A 22,930-nucleotide genomic window follows, 5' to 3' on the forward strand; every position below is an offset into this window, starting at 1 on the left:
AGGAAAATGGCAATATGATGACCATAATTCAGCTACTTACAATTGTATTTGTGTGTCTGGTGTTTTCAGTTTACACAGATAGTTTGATAAATGTTATGATCAATATTTGACGCTCTGCCTTGTTTAAGCTCTGCCATTGCTTGCAACCAAAACTGATAAGACCATATACTGCGTTTATCCAGCGTGACGCAATTAACTATGTTGGACATTTTAAAATGTTGTGGTATCAAATAAAAACCTTTGTTGCTGTTATTTAGTGAGAACTACATATGAGAACACAGTGCACCTCCAGTGGAGTTTTCCTGTGGTTTGAAGTTATACGCTTGGACTTACTTGCATGTAACCTGATAATAAGCCATTCATGCATTAAAAGTTTGTTTGCTCACAATTCAAAACACATCGATCTCAGCATGCTGGCATGAACTTGATGGTGTACTTCCAGTCACAGCAGGGAAAGAAACAGCTTGCCGTTCAAACTGCAAAGTGAGCAGAATACAGATGGTGTGAAGAATTTAAAGGATGGTCGTGTTTATGTAATTTATTTATTTATTAGGAGTAAAAATGTTTTGGGCATTATGGAAATTTAAAGTTTGGGATGATCAAAGAAACACAGTATGAAACGCACCACTTTATACAACCAGACATTTTGGTCTATCGTATGAAAGATTAGAATAAATCCTTTTCATCCAGGCATACAGCACTGAACACTTATTTACATTGTCTCTGGGTGAAACTGGGCATCTTTACTCTACATGTCTATTCAGAGGAACTTTTTGAAAAAGTATATAGGCTAACAGCATCATGAAAAAAATGTGGTGTTTGGGTTGTTATCCAGATCTCATGTGTTTATCTATCTTTAAAGAGTCGACTATGTGCCATCAAATAACTGAAAAATATCTCTGCGACTCTCGATTACTGCTGGTTTATTTTCCATTCAAACAACCTTCATCAGATTTATGAACAAGCATTACAAGCAATATATATATATATACTTAAGTTAAATTATCCAGTCAGAGGACCACAAATTAGGTCAACTGGTGATAGACAGACCTGTTATATTATGCCCATTTCTACTATTACGTCCATTATTCTTTGGGCAGCATGAGGTTATTTCAAGGATGGTCAATACATGGGTTCAATAAATTGTGCGTATTGGTGCTTTATAATATACCTGATGTTGCCATTGTCTAATTCCTGTACTTTGGTACAACATGTGGTTGTTATAGGGATGTTGTTAAAATGCCCTTCATGCCTACTAATGACATAGTTATCTATTGTCTTTTTCAAAGCTTTTCAAAGTGTGATGTGTGTGTTGGCCTTCCTCTGATTGGATGATTTACCCTGCATCTATAAAGTATGTACAGTATAAGGAAGTGTTGTGATAGTTGTTCTTAAAATGTACATAGTGAAGGTTGTTTGGACTGAACATCCTATAAAATAAATAAATCAGCAGTAAGCGAGGCAGTGTGTGGGAGTTTGTCACTGTTTAACAGCAACAAAATTCCAAAATTCATTTGAAGAAGACATGAGTTAACTCCAGAGTTGTTTGGGTTGTAGTGACAGATTCAAACCTTTGTATGCACTTTTTAATATCTGATGTTCAAAGGATGTAGAATCTAGTATAGATTATCCAAATATATTATGAAGTTAAACAGAAGTCTAGATTATAAACAGAATCTTTTTTAGAAGATCAAAGACTGTATTTTCAGTCTGGGAAATACCATGTTCTTAATATGTGTATGAGTAATGTACTCTGGCTCAAACTGATGAATTTGTTTTGGCCCTTCATCTGGGGAAGGTGTACTGCAGTAGTTGAATATGGGCAGCAGGGAGTGCTAAAGGGCAAAAACCTCACTTTTCTTCTTCAAGTAAATGTGAGAATCCCTGTGGAAAATTCTCTGCAGGATTGAGAGGGTCAGATAAAGTTTGCTTGCTGCTCAAATTCAGAGTGTGTGTGTTTGATAAAGTTCTCATAGCAAAGATCTGAGCCAGTCTCAGCAGTCCAAAACACTCCTCCAAAACTTGCTGACAGTGTAGACGAGTGGATAGAGTTAATATGAGAACGCTAATGAATATGAATGAGGTAAATGAAAGCTGATGAATGTTATCCCTTATCTCCATAAAGATTGGACAATTACCTTGAACCTCTGTCAAGGACACACACAATAAAGACGAAATGAGTTAGCTTGTCTAGCAATTTGATGGACGTTGATACGGTTACATCACGACGCAGTGATATATATATATACACACACACACACATATATATATATATATATATATATATATATATATATATATATATATATATGTCTGACACACTGAGGAGGCTGCAGTTCACTTTTTAACAGTTTGTCCATCGTCATGGCAATTGCTAAGACAATCAATGTAGATTTTATAAGATCTTTTAACAATATCCTTAGGCTAATGTACACATTAGAGTTATTACAATGAATATGTCTATTAGGGTCTTTTCTTCCCGAGAGACCACTGCTAGCTGACGTAGAGATATATACTCTCATTCTCCTCTTCTTTTTCCTGGTGTAAGATCAATCATGCACCATCCCAACTCAAGGTGAAACCCATCAAAGTGTCATTCCCCCATTGTCAGTGATTCACAGGAAACTCCGACACACAGACGGCATAGGCAGACAAACAGAAAGACAGCATCAACAAGCGAGTTAGAGAGAAACAAACAGCCATGATGCCCAGAGAGATTAATCAGCTTTACTGCCGGTCCTCAAGAGCAAAACAGGTCTGGAAATTCACTGTGAACACAACTCCTAGTCGTAAAACTGATCATAAACATCATCAGGCTGCATGTAAAAAGTGCTGAGATAAAGTCTGTCCAATCTTCGTGATAAGATACGTTGGAGAAACTTTGCTCGGAAGCTGTTGGCTATAGAAACCTCATGCCAAGAGGTGGACCATCTTGTAAATGAGAGTGTTAGCTGAAGGATTGAGTGAGTCAAGATCTGTAAAGTGCATGTGTTCGCTATGCTGTGGATTGCAAGTCTCTGGCTCCTCTGGGCCTCGTCCATCCTCGGAGCTCCGGTAAACAAACAGAGACAGAAGGTGCTGCTGATCTCCTTTGATGGATTCCGGTGGGATTACGACCGTGATGTGGACACACCGAACCTCGACAAAATGGCCAAGGATGGAGTCAAAGCCCTCTATGTCACACCTCCTTACCTCACTATCACCAGTCCTACACACTTCACCCTCTTGACAGGTAAAGTGTTTTTTCTACATTTTCTACAACAGCTTCCAGTTGGCAGGGGATCTGCATATCATGACGGCATAGGGAACCGCTCTGAGTTTACTTTGCTAGGATTGAAAAAAGCCACGGGAAAGAGGAATTAGTTGTAATTGAATGTCCCAGGGTCCAACAGCTTTTATAGCTGAGTAAGATAATTATGCTTGGATGACTGAGGGAAGAATGCTCTGCTCCCTTTCTTATTTTGACTCTCAAATCATCAGTGCCAGCTAAAAGAAATTTAACTTCCTTGAAATTAAATTCCTCTAATCTCCGAAGTTGGTCATAAGACCTTGTCCAAAAGCGTCATGCCACTCAGCCCGTTAAGTTGATAGAATTTTTAATGTGAATGTGTCACACTATGAATAATGAGTGCAAGCAGACTGACAGTGGTTCTCTTCTGTAGGCCGCTACATTGAGAATCACGGCGTAATCCACAACATGTGGTTCAACACAACCACTACTGAGAAGATGCCTTACTATCAGACTCTGTTTGTAAATGAGTGGTGGGACAATGGCACTCTGCCTATCTGGATCACAGCGCAGAGACAGGTCTGTGCAGCACAATTTCCATCTTATCACTGTGAGAGACTGTTTTGCAGTTAACAGCACTAGAAACTATTTCTCTTGACAAAACACCTTTGTAGGCCTGCTGAATCCTTCCAGGTATTTCACCGCAGTCATATTGCAAATTATTTTGCAGATATAGATGTTAACTGCATGCAAATGGCAGCTGCTGTAAGGGAGCCTAAAATGTTCAGCTGTAGGTTTAAGAAGATTAATGAAAATCCTGCAACTACTAATTTCCTCTCCTTGCATGTTCACCCACAGTATGAACAGATCAACCCTTGCATGTGTAAGTACATGTGTTATATTTATATGTGTGATATTAATATGTCTTTCCCCTACCCTTGCAGGGCCTAAAAGCTGGCTCTCTTCACTTTCCTGGCACAGCTTCCAGTTACCAGGGACAGGTTGCTATGGTGCGGGAGTGGGAGCCACCGCTATACAACTACAAGAACGAGACTGTTTGGCAAGAGAACACAGACAAGGTGATGGGCTGGTTCAGAGACCAGGATCTGGACTTCATCTCCTTTTACTTTGGTGAGCCAGACGGCACAGGACACAGACACGGCCCCGACTCCCCAGAGCGCCGGGAGATGGTCAAGCAAGTGGACCGAACGGTGGGCTACATTAGACAGTCAGCTGAACAACACGGGCTGAGCGGCCACCTGAACATCATCATCACAGCAGACCACGGAATGAGCACGGTGTACCGAAATGGTCTGGTGGAAGAGATCACCCTGTCCAAGATCCCGGGCTTCTCGTTTAGGGACCTGTCCTTTCACCTGGTGGACTATGGCCCTTCTGGGATGCTGTTGCCGAAGCCGGGCATGCTGGAGAAGGTTTACAACGCCTTGAAGGGGGCCCATCCACACCTCCATGTGTTCAAGAAGGAGGAGATGCCAGAGAGGCTCCACTTTGCCAAAAATGATCGTATCCTCCCCATCATTTTATTTGCTGACCCTGGATATGTAATCAACGGGGTGCGTTGAAAGATAGTCTTCTTTTATATCTTTCTTGCTAAAGAATTGGCTGTTTGAGACCTGCAAGGCTGCAGAAATACAACTGTTCATTGTTACCCAATCACTGAGAGGCAGCAGCAATGATCAGACATATCAAACACTAGGTTTTCTCTCACATCACTGACTTGGGTTTAACCAGAATTGCAAACTGCTGGAAAGTTTAAAAACCATGGAGAGATGAGCAGCAGTTTTCTGCCTACTGCGAGTCCTATTGATTTACCCTTTAAAGTGAACAGTTACCTCAGGTTGCCATATGTGCCCATCAACTTGCCAAGCCGCTGAGTTAAGCTTTAAAGCAGCAGCATGAGAAAACATTACTCTAACTATGAAAGCTAAACATTGCATGCTGTATAAAATACAATATGGTGTTTGTACCTTATTAACAACAGTCACTAATTTACATGCTTATGACCCAGTTACAAGGAAATCAAATGACAAGCACCGATATACCGATACAGATAAATGGCAAGATAAACAATCTCTACGCGCCATCCAGTTTATTCTAAAAAATATCCTCAAGACTTTGTTCACAGGAAATGGTGAAACAGAAACAAGGAGTTAAATACTAATCTTTGTACATTACAATTTCAATCAAGTGGATTTGCACGTCCTCAGGATAATCCAGGCCTGGCTGATGACATGCACTGCTCTCAAACGCTTCATGAAGCTATTCATGCCTCAAAATTCTAAATTAGTGTTTTCATCTGGCTCCACACTCACTCACAGTCACTCCACTGGGCTGTAACTTTGCATTTAAATGTGTCAGTCAGTACAGAGAGCCATCAAATCATAACTTCATTTAAAGAGTAAATAACTGCAAACATAAAATCATCAAATTGATTATGAGGAAAATAATCATTCCACGGAGTACATGGGTTATCTAAAGTCTATAGGTTACGACCGGCCATGATCATGATTGTATTTTCTGCCTCTTTGTTCCCTCCCTATATGGCCACTTAAACTCCTTTTAGTTTAATCTCAGAGAAGGATAAGCACAGTGAGGCTGTTACATAACTGCTTAGATAAGGTTATTCTGCTTACTATCACATTTTGTTGGTAATAAACAGAATACATACTACAAAATGAACAGAGGAATATATGTCTTATGGGTGTTTTCTGAAAATGTAAATTCTCAAAGATGGATTCAAATTCTCATTTGGCCACTTTCATTGGTTGATAGAAGTCACAAAGAGAAAACATTCCTTCATTCTACAGAATGGGCATGACTCTTTCTCTTGGGCAATACCTCCCTCTGCTGACTAAATAAGAGCAGTCCAAGATGTGTCAACTCTGCTGCTGATAAGATCCTGTTACTAAAAAATCCCTGGCTTCTAAAAGTCACAATCTAATTGAATCTAACAAACTGGGTGATGCATATTATGTTATCTACCCCTCTGTGTCCTTGCAGTATTTTCCAGTCCAGTTCAACAAGGGTGAGCACGGCTTTGACAACGAAGACATGGACATGAAGCCCTTCTTCAGGGCAGTGGGCCCAGCATTTCACAAGAACCTGGAGGTGGGGCCCTTTGAGACAGTGAACATCTACCCCTTGATGTGTCATATCCTGGGCATCCAACCGGAGGTCAACGACGGCCACCTGAATGCCACCAAACACATGCTAGTTACTAGCGCTACTACTCGGGGTGAGTTTATATCAGACTAATGAGTCTCTCCCCGTGGCCTGGAAAGTGTGTCGCTCCAACACCTGCTCCTTCATTACTAGGCCATTCATCCATCATTTCTGACTTCACATATGTCCAAATCAGACGCACTGTAGGGCTACTATAGGTTCAAACCAGAAAGTAGATCTGGCATTGCTCATGGTAACTTTGAAAAGATTTTAGGAAAGGAGGTTTAAAGACCTGATGGCAAGTGTTTTGTGTTAATTTAAGGACAATGCTGGAATATTCAATTTTTTTTCAACAAATCAACAAATGCAATGAAAAGACCAAAACCAACAATGTGTTAGTTCATCTTTCAATATTTTCTGACTTTCCTACCCTGTCTTTCGAACTCAGCCCAAAACCAAATGGTTCCTACTAAAGAAATAAATCTTAAAAAAAACGGCTCACAAATATATAGTTTCATTGTTTTGAAGGATCAGTCCTTTTCTAAAACAGCTGGGTACTGTAGTGTTTAGTAAATGATACTCAAACAAAGAAATAGTGCATTTGTTAGGGACTATTTTCAGAAGCAGATTAATCCACATTGTGCTCTAGTGAGTATTTCAGATGACAGGATATTTCTGACAGTACTGACTGTGCAAGAAGAAGAATTGTGTGTCTGGGCCACACCACACAATTAAGTTATTGGACAGAATTTAAAAAGTTGTTATAGCGCCATCATGTGGTTGGTTGATGCAATAGTGCCTGAGTAGAGACAGTGCTCTGGTTGCTGTAGGTTTTACTGTTTGCAAAAACCAGATACTTTTTTTGGGGAAATATCAGCACCAACATATAGTGAATGTATTCTCTCCGTATTTTCTGTTTTGTTTCAGGTAAATATGTGAATTTCCTGCAAAATGTCTTTACCGGACTGGCTGCAGTGGCTGGATTTCTTGTTGTAGTTTTTATAGCGATGACGTCCCACAAAATACTCAAGAACAAACGCAAGAATAAAAGGTACAGAGTCAATTCAAACTATTTTTTATATGTTGTTACTGTTTGGATTGGGTAATACGGGTAAAAACAATAATATTTTAGGAATACTAATATTGATATTAATGTCCCAATATGGAAATTGTACTCAAATTCACTTTATAATATAATATTTCAATTGATTCTTCTGTAATCATTCAGACCAAACTCTTACACACATGTAATATGACATGATTTTTAATTTAACTTAGGATGTGATTGTTAAATCATCAACAGAATTCTGTAAAACAATAACACATTATGTTCACATCATTTTGATACAATTCTGCGGAAAGCTGATGAACAATAATATTTATCTCTCTCTTTGCTGTGTTTCAGATGTGAAAATTCAGAGCATCTTCCAAAAAACGAAAAGACAAAACAAACTTCACTGTGATCGTCACACAAAAAAGCACTCGTGCTATAGTCTGACACTGAGAAACAGCTGCCTGTGTGGGCAGTCTTTCTGGGTGATTCTTTTTCATCTCATGCAGGAGGAACCCAGGAACAGAGTTGTGCATAACCATTTCTGTAAATTATCATTTTTGTTCAAAAACGGAGAATAACAATTGAACTGGGGAATTAGAATCAAATTAATAAAATAACTTATCAGCTAAATCTGGGTTTTTATTTTTACTTTACTTATGGTTACGTTTGCCTGATGTAGATGGTGCTTTAATTATTTTTAAACCCCAAACAATTAAAACAAGAAGCCAGCATATTGAGTAAAGAAAGTTAAAAGCAATACAATTAATGTAAAATAGGTAACTCTAATAAAAACAAATAATGTGTTTCAAGATCTGATTTGAGAAGAAAGTGGTGATTATTTGATCACGTCTACGTCTCTACTTACACTTACAATATGTGAACCGCGTATGTTATAATAATAAGATGTGAACGTGCTTGACGTGCTTCGACCAGAGGACGGTGGCTGCCAAGGGACATACTTAACCAACCACATTCTCAGTTGCCCGCCTCTCTTCGTGTAATGTTATCAAGTTAAGCACGAAATCACGAAACTTCCGGTTACGACTTTCAAAATAACACTATGCTTGGCGACTGTGGGACTTTTCTCCAACCCTCAGACCCTATTTCTGTGTGTTTTATTTCTATCAAATAAAAAACAAACATACATGAATACAAATAATTGTAATTAATGTCACTTTTACTAATGCGGGTGTTGGTGGTATTTTTTGTTAAAATGGCAATGCATAAGACAAATAGGCTATGTTTTATGGCACACATTCTTTGGCCAATGAATGCAAGTCTACATCTAATAAACTGTTCAAATATATCCTGAAAAACTCCCGTTCACTATATAAGCATTTTATTCAACTTCCATTATGGATATTTTGATATAAAATGTACAGCATGTTTTATTACATTTAGTTATGATTTTAATAAACTGACTTTCTAATGCTTACATTACAAAACTAATTAACTTACTGGCTAGTTTGCTTGCTGACAAAGCCAAAAAAGCAGGTTTCCACACACCTTGGTATGGTCTGTGCATAACGGTCACAATAAACATTGCAACAGAAAGAAAAAAAAACAGTTAATAAATGATAATGAGAAAATAGGTTAAATCTTATGTTAGAGTAGGCCAAAACAAGTTATGGACCACTGAGCTTATCCATTTACATTACAACATTATTACTAAAGAGACCTGCACTCGACTAACAAGTTAGCCAGACCAGCTGAATCATAATTTCCACGCCAAGTAACTTTCTACCTAGTAATAGCTTTATTTTGAAGGCAAGGCTGTGAACATCCGGTCCTGCCCTAGCGTAATGCGACGAGCTGGACGCACCTCTACTCTTTTGATAAAGGATTCTTGTGAAGGCAGACATGGAGGAGCTGAGCGCCGTGGGAGAGCAGGTTTTTGATGCGGAATGCATTTTAAACAAACGGCTGAGAAAGGTCAGAGCTGTGAAACATTGAAACGGTTATCCGCTGTTGTTTTCTATCGGCTGCTTTACAAACGTTTTTCCGCTCTTGGTTTTCTTTCAGGGAAAGTTGGAGTTTCTCGTGAAGTGGAGGGGGTGGTCTTCTAAGTAAGTACAAGTGGTGCTGCTCAGCCCGAAACAATGAAAACAACAACAACGTGTCGCTTGTTGCTTTCTGTTAAACTGTTCGCTAAACCGTTATTTGTTCTACTCAAATCACCGAGTCCGAACTACAACAACGACGCGAAATCATCACATTGAGTTTCTGGGGACACTTTGTTCATAATTATCTTCAAAATCTGCCTTTATATTGGATTTCTTTTGTTCATAACACCTCACATTTGAGAAGTTAGCGGAAAGCCAAGGCAAACACGTTTTCGACTATATCGGTTTTTAACTTTCTGGTTTTCCATACCTCTATTTAATCGTAATGTTTTAGTAATTTTATTCCTGACTTTTTTTTTTTTTTTGTATTAGTATTAGTTATTAGTGTGTGACTCAAACACCAATCAGTCCAATTTACGAGGACTTTTGAGACATTTTGATTAATAACTACTTTATAGCTATTATATATATTGTTAGATTCGTTACGTAAAACCAAAGTCTACAGTTATTTATTTTTGTTAGTTTTTATTAAGCATTAATGTCGCTGCAAGGCTCCACTCTGCCTTCATTTCTTGTCACTTGCCCTTTCTGTTCACTCCACATTGTTGCTGTAATCCACCATCAATGCACACTATTGCCTGCCAGCTCCATGGCTTTCTGTTAGAACCACATCCTTTGTGTGTGTGTGTGTGTGAGTGAGTGAGTGAGAAGGGTGGGGGTTGATTATTTCAGTGGTGACAGCTGATCAGAAAAGGCTATCCAACAAGTAATGAGGAGAGAGGTCATTACAAATACATGTAGTTCAGATCACTTCAAGACAACACACAATGGCCTGTTTTGAGTTTGTTTCTGCAGTTAAGCAATTCTCCAAAATGTGGACAAATAATTAGACACTCAAACTCGGGAAAGGGAGCTTACAGATGCGTTGATTTTCATATCTAGAAAAAGTATAGGCCTAGTACAGCTATTTAAAAAAAAAAAAAAAAAAAGCACTGGACCACAATGTGTAGGTGCCACAAAGAAGCAAAAACAAGGTTATTTTTGCTATCTAAAATACACTCACTCCATGCGGTGCCATCACCAGTGCATCAAAGTTAGGCTATTTTCATCACTTCCAACATTTCACAGCACTTCTACGACCTTAAAATGTTCTTCCTTCCTGGTGTGTTCATGTTTTTCTCCAGAGATCAACAGTCAGTTTTGAATCTGTCTTCACAGCAGTTTATAAGAGCCCTGAAATTACTTCTTCTAACCAACCAATATTTTTCATATGGACTGCCTATATAACCAACCAATATTTCCTTTTGTCATACAAGTCTAAAAGCCTATTATTTATCTGTGTTTATATTCTGCTTTGTCTTTCTATGCGCTTAGTCTGTTATTTATGGTGTTTGTGTATACTTGCATGTATTATGAATCAGTGTTCTTGATGTGTGTGTAAAATTATAAACATTAAACATTGACATAATTATTTCCTGTAATATGCTGCCTGGAGAACACCATTTTTCAAGCCCCTGGAGGGTTTTTACGCAATTCTCCTTCACATTGCCTTGTAAATTTATAATTAGTATATTTTTAAATTTGTATAAAACGAAATGAAAGTCTGGTTTTCACCACACTTGTGCTCACAGTCGGAAGAAAAATAACTCCAAACTGAATCTGATTTAGTAGCTTTGGGAGGCAAGTTGTAAAGTCATTGAATTTCCCTATATATTTCTGTAACGGCCTCAGAAGAATGTATCAAATTCTTCCCTTTTCTCCCCTGCGTCCTCTTTTTAGCCTTGGTAAATTGATCGCGAAGCTTGTTCCATTTCACTTCGGAAGAGGAATTCAAAACCAAACTACTTTCTCACCACTGCACAGCTGGCCAGCCACTAGAGGTGTGAATCTTCACTGATCTTTCGATTCGGTTACGATTATCATGTCTTCGATTCAATATCTCGATGCATCACGATGCGTCAAATACATTTTTCTATTAAAGCCACATAGGATATTTAATTCATAGCTTTTCAAGCTTCAAAAACAAAACCTTCTGCAGTGCTCTAATACTAAATAAATTGGATACATAAAACTACAGCACTGAGCACATGGCACTTCCTGAACGTGCAAAACATAACAGAATATGTAAACAGAAAGGTTGTTAGGCATACATTAAATTGTAAACCGAAATAATTGATTATGGCCCGGCCGATTATCGATGCAGAATCCTCCATGTCCACGATTCGATGCATCGATTATTTGATTGATTTCAACACCTCTACCAGTCAATGCTTAAAATGGGTGTGATTGTCAGATTGTATGTTTCAGTAAAAAAAAAAAAAAGATTAATCAAGATGCAGCCTTCTGAAATCCCCGTTGGAAATGGTTTCGATGCTGTTAGACAAACCAAGTAACGATTCTCGGTTCAAATCATTTACACTGCATATCAAGCTTTCCACTGTGCTTGTTTGATGGTTTATTGTAGTGATTAGAGTGTACATATATCTGTGGACACAAGCACAATAGATTTTAGCTCTTTGCCTGTTTTGAGTGGACTTCTTTATGGTCTTTCTCAGCCAATTCTTAAATAGTTTGTCTCAGGAAACACACAGGTCGTCTATAGTAAGTTCACGGCTGCTGGAACACCAGAGTCCTCTGTTTCTGAACGAATGAACAAACTGTTGAACGGTCATTTTCTAAATTTGGGGTTTCCTGCTGAGGCTGGAGGGTACGTCAAATCTTGCTGGGCCACCTTGCTGCTTTATTTTGACTTAATACTGCGATGTGTAACACTCTAATTTATTTCAGACACAACAGCTGGGAGCCCCAAGAAAACATCCTTGACCCAAGACTGTTGGCTGCATTCAACAAAAAGTGAGTGTCCTTATCGAGACATTAACACATCAATGAGTGGAGTTAAACATTAGCCTTGTAACACTCAAACACCTTAAGTGATATGATGAAGTGGTTTATGCAATCTCAATAAAATGGCATATTTTACCAGCATTTATAGACACATTCTTAACTTGCACTATTTACATTTGCACTGTTTACTGTTATTATTATTATTATTATTATTATTATTATTATTATTATTATTATTATTATTGTTGCTTTAATTTTCACATGCTGCCTTTTTAAAATTGTTTTATTTTTATTTTGTATATTTGTAGTATATATTGTAGATTTTACATTGTTCTGCATGCTGTGGACAGCAAAGGAAACATGTTTCCTTACTGTGCATATGACAATAAAACTTTGAACTTGTTGCATTTCTAGCATTGCAGAAAGTATAGCAAAATCAGAAACATAGAAAAAAATGCACACCTAATTAATACACGTTAGATGTAGTTGTAATCCTAGTGAGATTTCAAATACTTGATTTTGATATTTTGCTGTCTTTATTTAAATTTGTTGGCCATCATATTGCTCATCTACTTCATGTTTTAATCATACTGAACACTGAAACAACAAAAATGTCAAATTTAGTCACAAAACAGTCTACAAAATCCACCGTTAAGCATTCGTTAACTTTTTTTTACAGAGAGCAAGAAAAGGAGCTTCTAATGCGCAAGAAAGGGAAAAGGCCGAGGGGACGACCACGGAAAATCCTAGTAAGTACAATTTATAGCACAATGTTATTCTTTGTTGGCGTAGTACACTGTATCTGACATCTGCTCTTCCATTTAGGAAAATGTGCCTGAAGCTCCAAAGTCAAGCAGCTCTTCATCTGGCTCGTCATCAGCGTCCTCCGATTCCTCCTCCTCGTGCTCCTCCTCTTCATCCTCGTCAGACGACGACGATGATGACGACGACGACGGCCACGCTAAACAGGCAACCCCGGGTGTCAGAACACGAGACCTTCACCCTGTCCCTCAGAAGAAGGCACAGATTGTTGTCGCAAAACAGGAGCCCCCAAAAAAGCGAAGCAAGAAACCTCAGTCCACTGAAGCGAAGGAATTTCCACAGAACAAGGGCCCTCGCAAAATCCTGAAGTCGTCCAAAGATACTGATCTTCCGGGGGCGATCAAGAAGCCCGTTCACCCAGCGAGCTTCACCTTCATGGGTTTCCCTCGGGGCTCGCCTCGGGATACAGTGGGTGGTCAGAACAGGAGCCCTCTGACCCAGGGCGGGGCGGTTAAAAACTCTGTGAGCGCCGTGGGATCTTGCAGGTTAGTCCAGCCTGCCTCCCTCTCCCTGAACAAATCCAGCCAGAGCAGGAATGTTGCTGAGGGTAAACTGTCCATCTCCAGTATGAGCAGCGGGACAAGTCTGGATTTGAAAGCAGCTACTAGTAAATCAAAAGGGGTAGCGGCGTTGAATTTGAATGCATCCAAACACCTCGTTCAAGGAAGCACTCAGCATACACTAAGCTCCCCCAATGGACAAAAGAAACCCCAGGCCCCTGTATCAACGATGCAGCGGATACCCAATACTAAAGCAGTGGCTACCTTACCATCGAAAAATGCCTCCTCCAATCAAGGTTCTGGCCCTCAGCCACTCAACCTTCAGAACAAACTGGTGCAAAGCAATGATGCTCCTGGAAATGGCACTACTCCAACGTCAGGCCTGAGAAATGCAACAAACCCAGCAAGGAAAACCACCGTCTCCCAGAATCAGGAATATAATTCACCTAAGAGTCCAGTGACCCCTGGAAGACTTCAGGCCAGAAAGAGCCAGCCTGGAGCAGACAAGGCCAGGGAGGCGACCGAAATCCAGACCCCCAGAGTCCAAGGCAGGCTGGACAAGAGCAGTGTGCAGAAATCCTCCACAGAGGTCCAGAGCCAGCAAGAGAGACCGGCCCCCAAAGACAAGAAAGCCAAAATGAATGACATGAGCACAGGCGAAGAGGAGAGCAGCTCAGACTCGGACCAGGATCCTTCCTACGTTGGACAAGATCACTCTGTGGCAGTCCAGAACCAGGACTGGAAGCCCACACGTAGTCTGATAGAACATGTGTTTGTAACGGATGTTACTGCTAATCTAGTTACTGTCACAGTCAAGGAGTCGCCGACCAGCGTGGGCTTCTTCAGCATTCGCAACTACTGACAGGACCCCAGACACTGCAAACCAGATGGGCTTTGAAGCAAACGGGGGGGGGGGGGGGGGGTTCAGGTTCTGAAGGAATTAGATAAAACCTTTAGCAGGAGAATTCCTGAGGAATGCATCAGCGACCGGAGGTCAATTTGCGCTTCGTCTTCTTTTAGTAAAAGACCAGTTTTTAGGTTTAAAAAAAAAAAAGATAACAAAGGACAGAACACCAGTTATTGATTGTGATTATTTATTTGCTCATGTCTACAAATTGTTCGAGAAATGGCAGTGGAGGAAGGGCACTGCCCACTGAGGTGTAAGAGGCTGTGGTTTGATCAAGTCTGATGAAACTAATCCTGGTTTCAGTGAGTCCTAACTTACGCGGGAACTGGGGTCCTGGAGAAAAATAACGTATACATTCATTCATTCAAGTGTCAAGACAAAACTCCAATGCCCCGTGTAGGTTGCAGGTAGGATCATTCATGTTGATCTCGTCTGTGTTTTCTCCGTTGATGAGATCTGTTTTGTTATAACATACACCACAGCAGATAAGAGAAATGATGAAATGGTAGGCAGGAGGCGTAGCTTCTTTAATGGGTAGGAGACATTTAGTCCGTGCTGTAAATCCATATCAATTAATAGCTAATGTAAACCAGTTTTTATTTTTTTATTTTTAGTATAGCATTGTTCATTTTTTCATAAGTTAGCTACCTCGTTTTTTTTTTTTTTACGTTTGCTGCAATTGTATATTCATTTCTCGGGGGACAGGAAAGCCTTTCCCTCCAGGATATACCATCATTGTGTCCATGTAATTGTTATTCATATAGCTCTAAATGTATTGTGACTCTCATGCTGTATAAACGGGTCAGTACCAGCGACCAGCTCCAGCAGCAGACAATGGCTTTATTTTTGGTGTAATGAAAAGCTCCATCAGAGCAGCCTCTGAGTTCCACCTGGTGTTGAACTGGGCGCACCATTATCGTCTCAAAAAGAAGTTTCATTCCACAGTACAGCCAGCTTATCGGCACAGTTTCTCCAACCAGGCTGAAGCATGTGGGGAGTCAGATACAGTATCTCAGTGTTCAGATAAGACTCGGCCTGAGTTTTGCTCTTCTGCCTCTGCATCACTTCTGGGCTTCATTCACCAGCAACTCTACTCTTCTCAGACTTGTTATTAATATGGACAAACACCAGAGAATAGGTGCTTGTGTTGACATGACGGGATGATCTCGGTCAGTACACCTGACGATGCCGCTCCCTCAGTCTGTTGGAGCTTTCCCATGAGCCTTTGAGACGAAGCAACTGCTTTGAAACCACTGTGGGAAACCCTTGGGTGTGGACAAAGCTTGACAATAAACCGCTCCGCATTGTTTGTCGCCGACCACAAAAACACCAGATGTCGTCGGGTCGGTTGCTGCTGGTGTTTCAAAATGTCGAGGACTGAAATACCAGATGTTTTTGTTTTCTTGTTTTTCTTTTCCTTGCAGCTGCAGACGTCTCATTTTCACCTGCCTGCATGGGTTCAGGAGCTGCAGGCCCGGCCTCCCAGAAAAAAAAATTGAAAGATCTTTAAGTGATGTAACGGTAAAGAAACCACAACAATGTGCGCTACTTTCTGCTCCCTTGAGAGGAGTTCAGCAACAAAGCACTTCGACTGAACTCTTCTGTCTAATCCTGCTCTGCAGACTGTGCCTTTCTTTCTCTCAAAGACTAAACACAAAGGCATTACCCCAAAGATAGCTAGAATTTCAGGTTGTTCAATAAAGGAGTACCCGTAGAGCATAGCATAGAGACTGCACCATTGTCATGTTCTTGTCTGTATTGTTTTGAAACAGGAAAAAAAAAGGAAGACTTATCACAAATGTATGGAACAGACACATATTTGATGCCTTAATGAAGCAATAGATCAAAAGTTATTGAAGTAGTTTCCATTCAGGAACAGCTGAAAACAAAATGTGTGAATTCTCATATTACAGGTGAAAAAAATTTGTGCACAGCATTTGCTGTCTTCTTGTCAATATAGTTTCTGCATATATTTCTTTAAAGTCAAAAACATGCATCAGGCAGTAGGTACAGTTTAGTCTAGGCGCAGTCACAATGTCATTTATCACTGTCATGGTATAGGCTATGGGGTAGCGCACGGTGTTTATAGGAGAATGTTTTTTATTGTATCTGCTTTTCTTAATGAAAAGAACGAACTTGGCATAAGTATGTTTCCAGTTGTGATCTTTTTATTTTATTTTAGATCTACTAACCATCTCAATGGTATGTTCTCTTTACAATTTATTTATTTCAAATTTAAGAGCCTTTCAGGGTAGGACGGTGTCATCAATCCTTGTATTGTGCCACTTGTCAAATTGACTAATAAATGGTACAACCTTATGTGTGACTTGTCTGTTTTGCCAAACATTTGCTGGTTCCAGCTTCTAAAATGTAAGAATGTGCTGCTTTTTATCTGAGTTAAACGACTGTAAATTGATTATGTTTGGATTAGTAAAAAAAGAGCAATTTGGAAGACACCACGCTGGGCTCCTGCAGTTGCTATTGGACATATTTCAGACTAACCAATCAGTTACGCTACTTCCAGCACGTTAGCAGTGTCGGTGTAGTCTTCATTAGCACCACTGCTAAATAAATCACATTTATTAGGGAGGAAACAAGATAACAGAAACTCAGTCAAGCCTTTATGTCTCCACTGCAACTCATGGACACATTTACTATAACAACCACTAGATGGTGCTGTTGTACTTGAAGGCAAAGACACCCAAGAGTGCTTCAGTTTCTTAATTAGCCATAATTATATAATCTGTTCATGTTATCTGTTCAATTCAATGCATCTTATTATGCAGCAAACAAACTTTTCACTTTTCTGATTCTCTTACGTTAAAAGCTCCCCATCACGTTTTTGTTCTCAACAATGGCTCGAGTTTTAAGTTATCTACGACCACAGTTTCTCATTTCAAGAGCTTGCCAAGAGAAATGTAGATGTCCTCTGTTTCCACTGCATCCTCATCTGATGATCTTGATAATATTGTAAACCTGTACATGCCTCTGACATGCCAACACTTACACTGTATAGCCAGTGATTCAATTTCAGCCGCTCATTCCGTTTGATTTGCCTCGGCTCTGTGTAGGTATGGAGTGTGGCTTGGCTATGCAATACCTTGTGTGTCTTTAACCCACAAACTTGGGAGTCCAGAGCTCCACTGAGGACAGGGGAGGCAACTGCAGAGTAACTCAGCTTTTGATTTGGCACTTAGTCTTTCAAATCAAATAATCTCTTAGTAACAGCAGAGTGGACTTCTAACAGGACAGAGGACAATACAGCCAGTCTGTCTGTCCGGTTTCCCATCATTCCTCAGCTGCCAGAACTGGCCATTTTGTTGTAATAAATGGCTATTGTCACACTTAACTCTTGACCTGTAATCATAACAGATCAGAAAAGTGCTATGTTCTCTGTACGAAATGACTGGCTGATTAATCGTTTAGTCAAAAGACATTAAAATAATTGACAATTTAACAATCTATTAACTGTTTTAAGTGACATCAATTCAAAGCTTCCCCAATCTGAGAATCTGCAGCATTTCTATACCTCATATCATTATATACTGAATGTCTTTAGGGATCTTAACTGTTCAGACAAAAAAATGATAACTGAAGATTACACCTTTGGGTTCTGGGAGTTTCCAAAAGGTATTGATTATTCATATTTTATAAGCCGATTTCTTGTATGTAAAAACTGAATCTGCAAAGTAAGTAGTTACTATAACTGTTGAATACATGTAGTGGAATAACAAGTACAATATTTCCAACTGAAATGTAGCATAATATGGAAATACTCAACTAAGGTGCAAATATATCAAAACTGTACTTAAGTACAGTACTTAAGTAAACATAAGTAGGTATAGTAGGCCTATATTCTAGTTCTCAGTAGCATACATGTGGGGAAAGTGGTGCAAGAAGCTCATTTTACAGCATTGTTATTGTTCTGCTGAAGAGACTAAATGAACAAGAAAGTCTGCAACACCTTTCAACACACAGACACCCCTCTCCCTCTTTCACCACCCCTGTATTTACACACTCTTAAAAACACTGTCACACAGCCTGACTAACTGACAGAAGTTATCATTACACAAAGCACTCGATTCCATAATTTATAGAGATCCCCGTCCCAGTCATGTGGAATTCTCCCAAAATAAATTCAAGTAAACACTTACGCGACAAAGAGGCACTCACAGTGGCCTGGTATGCATAAACAGTATGAACAGTGTGACAGTGTAATCCCAACCCCCCCCCCCCCCCCATTCCAACACATACATATACCCAACAACCCGGCCCAGCACTGACTTCAGGCTGGGGTTGGAAATGAGCCTAAACCCCCACCTCACCACCAGCGCCGATGCACCAACCCCAATTCCCCCCCACACCTGACTCCTGGCAAAATAAGCCAGACTCCAATCCATCTTCCATCGCAATAACACACACCCCCAAACCATGTTGTTTTGAAGAGCATTCAGCAAGTTCATCTCCGGGGATGTTTTTGTTTTTTTCCCCAGAACGTCTTATTGTTTTAGCAACACAAGATGCCGTAAATCAATCAGCTCTTTGCTTAACTCTGGCCTTTGTTTAAAAGCCAGAAATATGCTTTTTTCCATGATGCATTGTTGTAAGTAAGCAACTCATACAAAGGATGAGTAGGGACGCATGGGAACATATTTTACCTACCTTTTCATTTGCAGAAAAAGGTTTTACTTATCTTTGCAGGCACACAATCTTCACTATGTAAATTACTAGTACAAAGTATAGAAATTATTGTCAGAAAAGGGTCTATTATTCAGAAAGGTACACAGTGGTTTCTCATAACAGTTATATTTTGTTCTTTTATTGCTTGATAAAGGCTCCATATCGCAAAGAAGCAACAGTAAAAAACTTTTTTATTTTCTACTTTGGCCAGACTCCAGGCTGGATGCTGACTAATATGGGTATTTAAAGGCCAATACTGATATTGATATTTCATTTTCTCTGTTTGTATTTGTGTTTGGAATCCTCTCTACCTTGAGAATTGTAACCAAACAGGGCTGGTTGAGTTTAAAACGCCTGGGATGGTTGCTATTCGATTTCAAAGGGAATGTTTAGAAACCTGATCCGACCCTCCAGCGAGCATACCTTCTACACCCACGTCTCCCTCGCCCCTCATTCTAAATCACTCCACTGGAGCAGTGTAAACAAACTTCAGTTTGCTCTCTGATATTGAGAGGTTAAGACAAGCGGCAATCCTCCACTATGACAACACGGCCTCAGACAGACGATGTCATCTGTCTTACCTCACTCTCCATCCATCACTACGCCGGAGTCGACATGTCTGACAGTCCCACTCTTGCTTTTCTCGCTGGCACAGGCCTCCACATCTGTCACATTTTCCTCCAAGCTTACTTTTATTACACCGGATGAACTCCGCCTCCTTCCCACTGAATTCACAGACACCTGAAGGGCAAGCAGGCAGAGAGAAACCCTATTGATTAGTCGTGGTATCTTATGTCATCCTCGTTCCATGAAACACTTTTTCAATTGCCACTCAGCTACCTGTAAAATGTGAGAGATGCAATGCCAGAGCCATATTGTTCCAATATAATTATTTTGAAGCTTCTACTTGGACACATCAAATGTCAAAGTAATAAAAATGTGATCATCATCATCATCTTCATCAATGAATGAATAATGAGTGAAATTAGAGGGAAATTAATTTATTGGGTTTGTAAGTCAGTTATGCAAATAAAGTTTTGTATGTTACAAATTATATAATAAACTACATTGACTGATTTGAGTTTTTGAGCTGGAAAAGGCAGAACAAATTGATAAATAAGAATTGAATAATCAATAATAACTTTGACTGGACTGAAAAGGTTGGAGTTTGGGCCAGAGCTTATATAATTATATAAAATAATATCAACTGCTTTTCTCACCTCCATGTCAAGGCTATTTTAAAGGGCAAGCTAATAAGAAGTTAATACAATACATTTTAAGTCCTAGCCTTATGGGGATCATAAGCAGGTCAACTCTAGATACTTGAGTGATAATGAGAATACGAGAATGATAAATGTTATATATTACGAGCACACAACTTTAAAACTAATTAAATGTTTACAGTCCTACAGTCCTTGTCAGCAACATTTGGGATAACCACAACTGATTTATTGCTATTTAAAGAAGTCAGACAGAAGCATATTGCAAATGAAAGAAAAGTGTGTAAGAGTTTCCCAGTACTGAAGAGATAAAAAAAAATGAAGGGATGGAAATAATACAATGCAATCTTTGTGAAAGTCATAATATGTCGTTCAAACTTCAAGTCAAACCCAATACCAATAATTCTGCCTCTTAAAACAAGGTAGAAATACCATCAGCTGTCTGTAGCTCAGTTGACAGTATATCTTTGGTCAGTGAAGCCAATAAGTAGTACAGTTACTGTAAGTCCTGGTAGAGCGGTAAGATGTTCTTGGACATCTGTATCTAACATACAATTAAATAGGAACAACCAGGCCCAGTGTTGTGTGCATGGCAACATGCAGTTGCATAACATTAGCACAGATGTGTCTATAGATGACATCATAGTGTTTAAAGATAACAAATTAAAAGGACCTAAAACTGAGCCTTGAGGCACACCGAATGATGTGTCAGAGTTCAAAGACAGGTGAACTGCAAACCACAAAATCTCTACTTGTCAATTAGGAACTAAGGACACTGGTTTCTCTTTTATTTAACCTATCTAGAAGATTTGTGGATGTGTAAATACTTATTAAGTAGTACCACTTGAAAACCTGATTTTATCTTTTCCTGTTCCTGTTTCCTAAATGCAAAAGAAATCTAAAATATCTACCAAGAAGTTATGGAAACGATAAGTGCTGAACCTTTACATCGTCACTGATTCAATGTTAATATAAAAAATTGATAAGAGCAGTGAAAACTATGGACCTAACTGTACAAGCCAACATTTACATTAATGTGTATTACCCACACTAGCGGCGTGGCTCTTAATGTTGGTTTGTCCACCACTTTGGTCCAGACTAAAATATTGACTGGTACTGGATAGACTGCCATGATTATTTATGAACGAATACCTTAAAAACTGATCACATTCTCATCAGCCTCTGCTGTACTTTACGTTTAGAGCTAATTAGCAGCATGCTATCACACTAAACTAAGATGGTAAACATGGTACACTTTATACCTGCTAAAAATCAGCAAGTTACCATGCTGGCATTAGCATTTTGCTAAAAGCACCACTGTGCAGACTCGCACAGCCACTAGCTTAGGTGTACACACACATTTACAGATATTATCTAATATGTTTGTTGCCTAATAACACTAATGCTTAAGTAATAATACAATATGGGAAAAACATTGTAAAAAAAATGGCAAAAAGAACAGGATATTGTAAAATAAAAAGTAAGACAGAAGGAAGTACGACAAAGAGTCTGAGGAGTTATTGTAAAAAGGCCGTTTTTGATATGAAAACCAGTTTCTCTTCCAGCGAGCGGTTTCTTTTAACACCCACAGGGCAGAAATAAATAGGAATCTCCCTCTGCTGTGAAACTGAGGTAACAAAGTCAAACTGTATCTACCAGACAGAAGGTGCCAGTGGGAAGTTTGCCCCTCTGATCTTTGCATAATCTGCTCTGGGGAAGACACAGCTACTCTCCTTACCACCTTCAAAGGCTCATCTACTTAACTTTCAGCCTCACATCCTAATCAGATTGAGAAGGAGAGAAAATATTGACTATTTCACACGACAAAGCAATGCAAATATTTGAAACCATTGCTACGATACACTTGTGAAAATGAAGCTCAAATATTGACAAGTTAACCAAATAATTTAGAATCAACATTTTAAAATGTAGCTTTTTTTAAGGCATTTCAACAGATAATTGACAAGCTTTGACAGTCCCAAATACTACATTAATTTCCACAAAACTGGGGCCCTTTGGTCAACCCACATAAAACTCCATTAAGCCAATGGCACCAGGAGAGGCGCGCTGATAAATCAGCGGCAGGCCCCGAACAAGGCCCGGTGCCGGCGGACCTGTGTGCAACAGGACAACTCTATCGGTGAATTTCACAGGTCATTACTCTGGCTCCAGCCATCGCAGCCTCCAGTGGCTCTGGAGACGGCCAGCTTTTTCTCAGAGACAACAGCTTACTGGGCTTTGTGCTAGCTAAACAAGCGTGTCTGTCTCACAGCAGTAGATTAATGTCTAGATAGAGGGTTTGCTCCTCGGGGAGACCTGTAGAGGAGCCATCCTTCAACCTTTGGAGGCCATTACACAATAACAAAATAACAAAATCTGAGAGTGGGGCTCATTGACTGAACCCTGTCCTCTGGGGCTACAGAGACAG

The 22,930-nt window shown here is 39.6% G+C and overlaps 2 protein-coding genes and 1 long non-coding RNA gene across 3 annotated transcripts in view; 2 read left to right on the forward strand and 1 right to left on the reverse strand.

The window, feature by feature from the left end:
• Positions 1-2,903: 2,903 nt before the first annotated feature.
• Positions 2,904-8,132, forward strand: LOC116064034 (ectonucleotide pyrophosphatase/phosphodiesterase family member 7-like). Its single transcript, XM_031319099.2, has 6 exons — positions 2,904-3,232; positions 3,663-3,808; positions 4,174-4,803; positions 6,251-6,485; positions 7,340-7,463; positions 7,818-8,132. The coding sequence occupies exons 1-6, from the start codon at positions 2,998-3,000 to the stop codon at positions 7,873-7,875; spliced, it is 1,428 nt and encodes a 475-aa protein (XP_031174959.1). The 5' UTR covers positions 2,904-2,997; the 3' UTR covers positions 7,876-8,132.
• A 1,143-nt stretch (positions 8,133-9,275) lies between these two features.
• Positions 9,276-16,921, forward strand: cbx2 (chromobox homolog 2 (Drosophila Pc class)). The gene is made up of 5 exons (XM_031318965.2): positions 9,276-9,398; positions 9,489-9,532; positions 12,317-12,382; positions 13,053-13,122; positions 13,199-16,921. The coding sequence occupies exons 1-5, from the start codon at positions 9,327-9,329 to the stop codon at positions 14,555-14,557; spliced, it is 1,611 nt and encodes a 536-aa protein (XP_031174825.1). The 5' UTR covers positions 9,276-9,326; the 3' UTR covers positions 14,558-16,921.
• A 2,309-nt stretch (positions 16,922-19,230) lies between these two features.
• Positions 19,231-22,930, reverse strand: part of LOC116064014 — a 61,972-nt gene continuing 58,272 nt past the window's right edge. The window contains exon 6 of the long non-coding RNA XR_004108422.2: positions 19,231-20,023. This is a non-coding gene — a long non-coding RNA (uncharacterized LOC116064014). The remainder of the gene's footprint in view (positions 20,024-22,930) is intronic.

Source organism: Sander lucioperca, chromosome 21 (genome assembly GCF_008315115.2).
Source record: "Sander lucioperca isolate FBNREF2018 chromosome 21, SLUC_FBN_1.2, whole genome shotgun sequence".
NCBI lineage: Eukaryota > Metazoa > Chordata > Actinopteri > Perciformes > Percidae > Sander > Sander lucioperca.

Coding starts and splice junctions, on each gene's coding strand:
- LOC116064034 (XM_031319099.2), top strand. CDS start 2,998: ATGCTGTGGATTGCAAGTCTCTGGCTCCTCTGGGCCTCGTCCATCCTC. Junction 6,486..7,339: donor TACTAGCGCTACTACTCGGG/GTGAGTTTATAT, acceptor GTTTTGTTTCAG/GTAAATATGTGAATTTCCTG. Junction 7,464..7,817: donor AACAAACGCAAGAATAAAAG/GTACAGAGTCAA, acceptor GCTGTGTTTCAG/ATGTGAAAATTCAGAGCATC.
- cbx2 (XM_031318965.2), top strand. CDS start 9,327: ATGGAGGAGCTGAGCGCCGTGGGAGAGCAGGTTTTTGATGCGGAATGC. Junction 9,399..9,488: donor TAAACAAACGGCTGAGAAAG/GTCAGAGCTGTG, acceptor GTTTTCTTTCAG/GGAAAGTTGGAGTTTCTCGT. Junction 12,383..13,052: donor TTGGCTGCATTCAACAAAAA/GTGAGTGTCCTT, acceptor TTTTTTTTACAG/AGAGCAAGAAAAGGAGCTTC.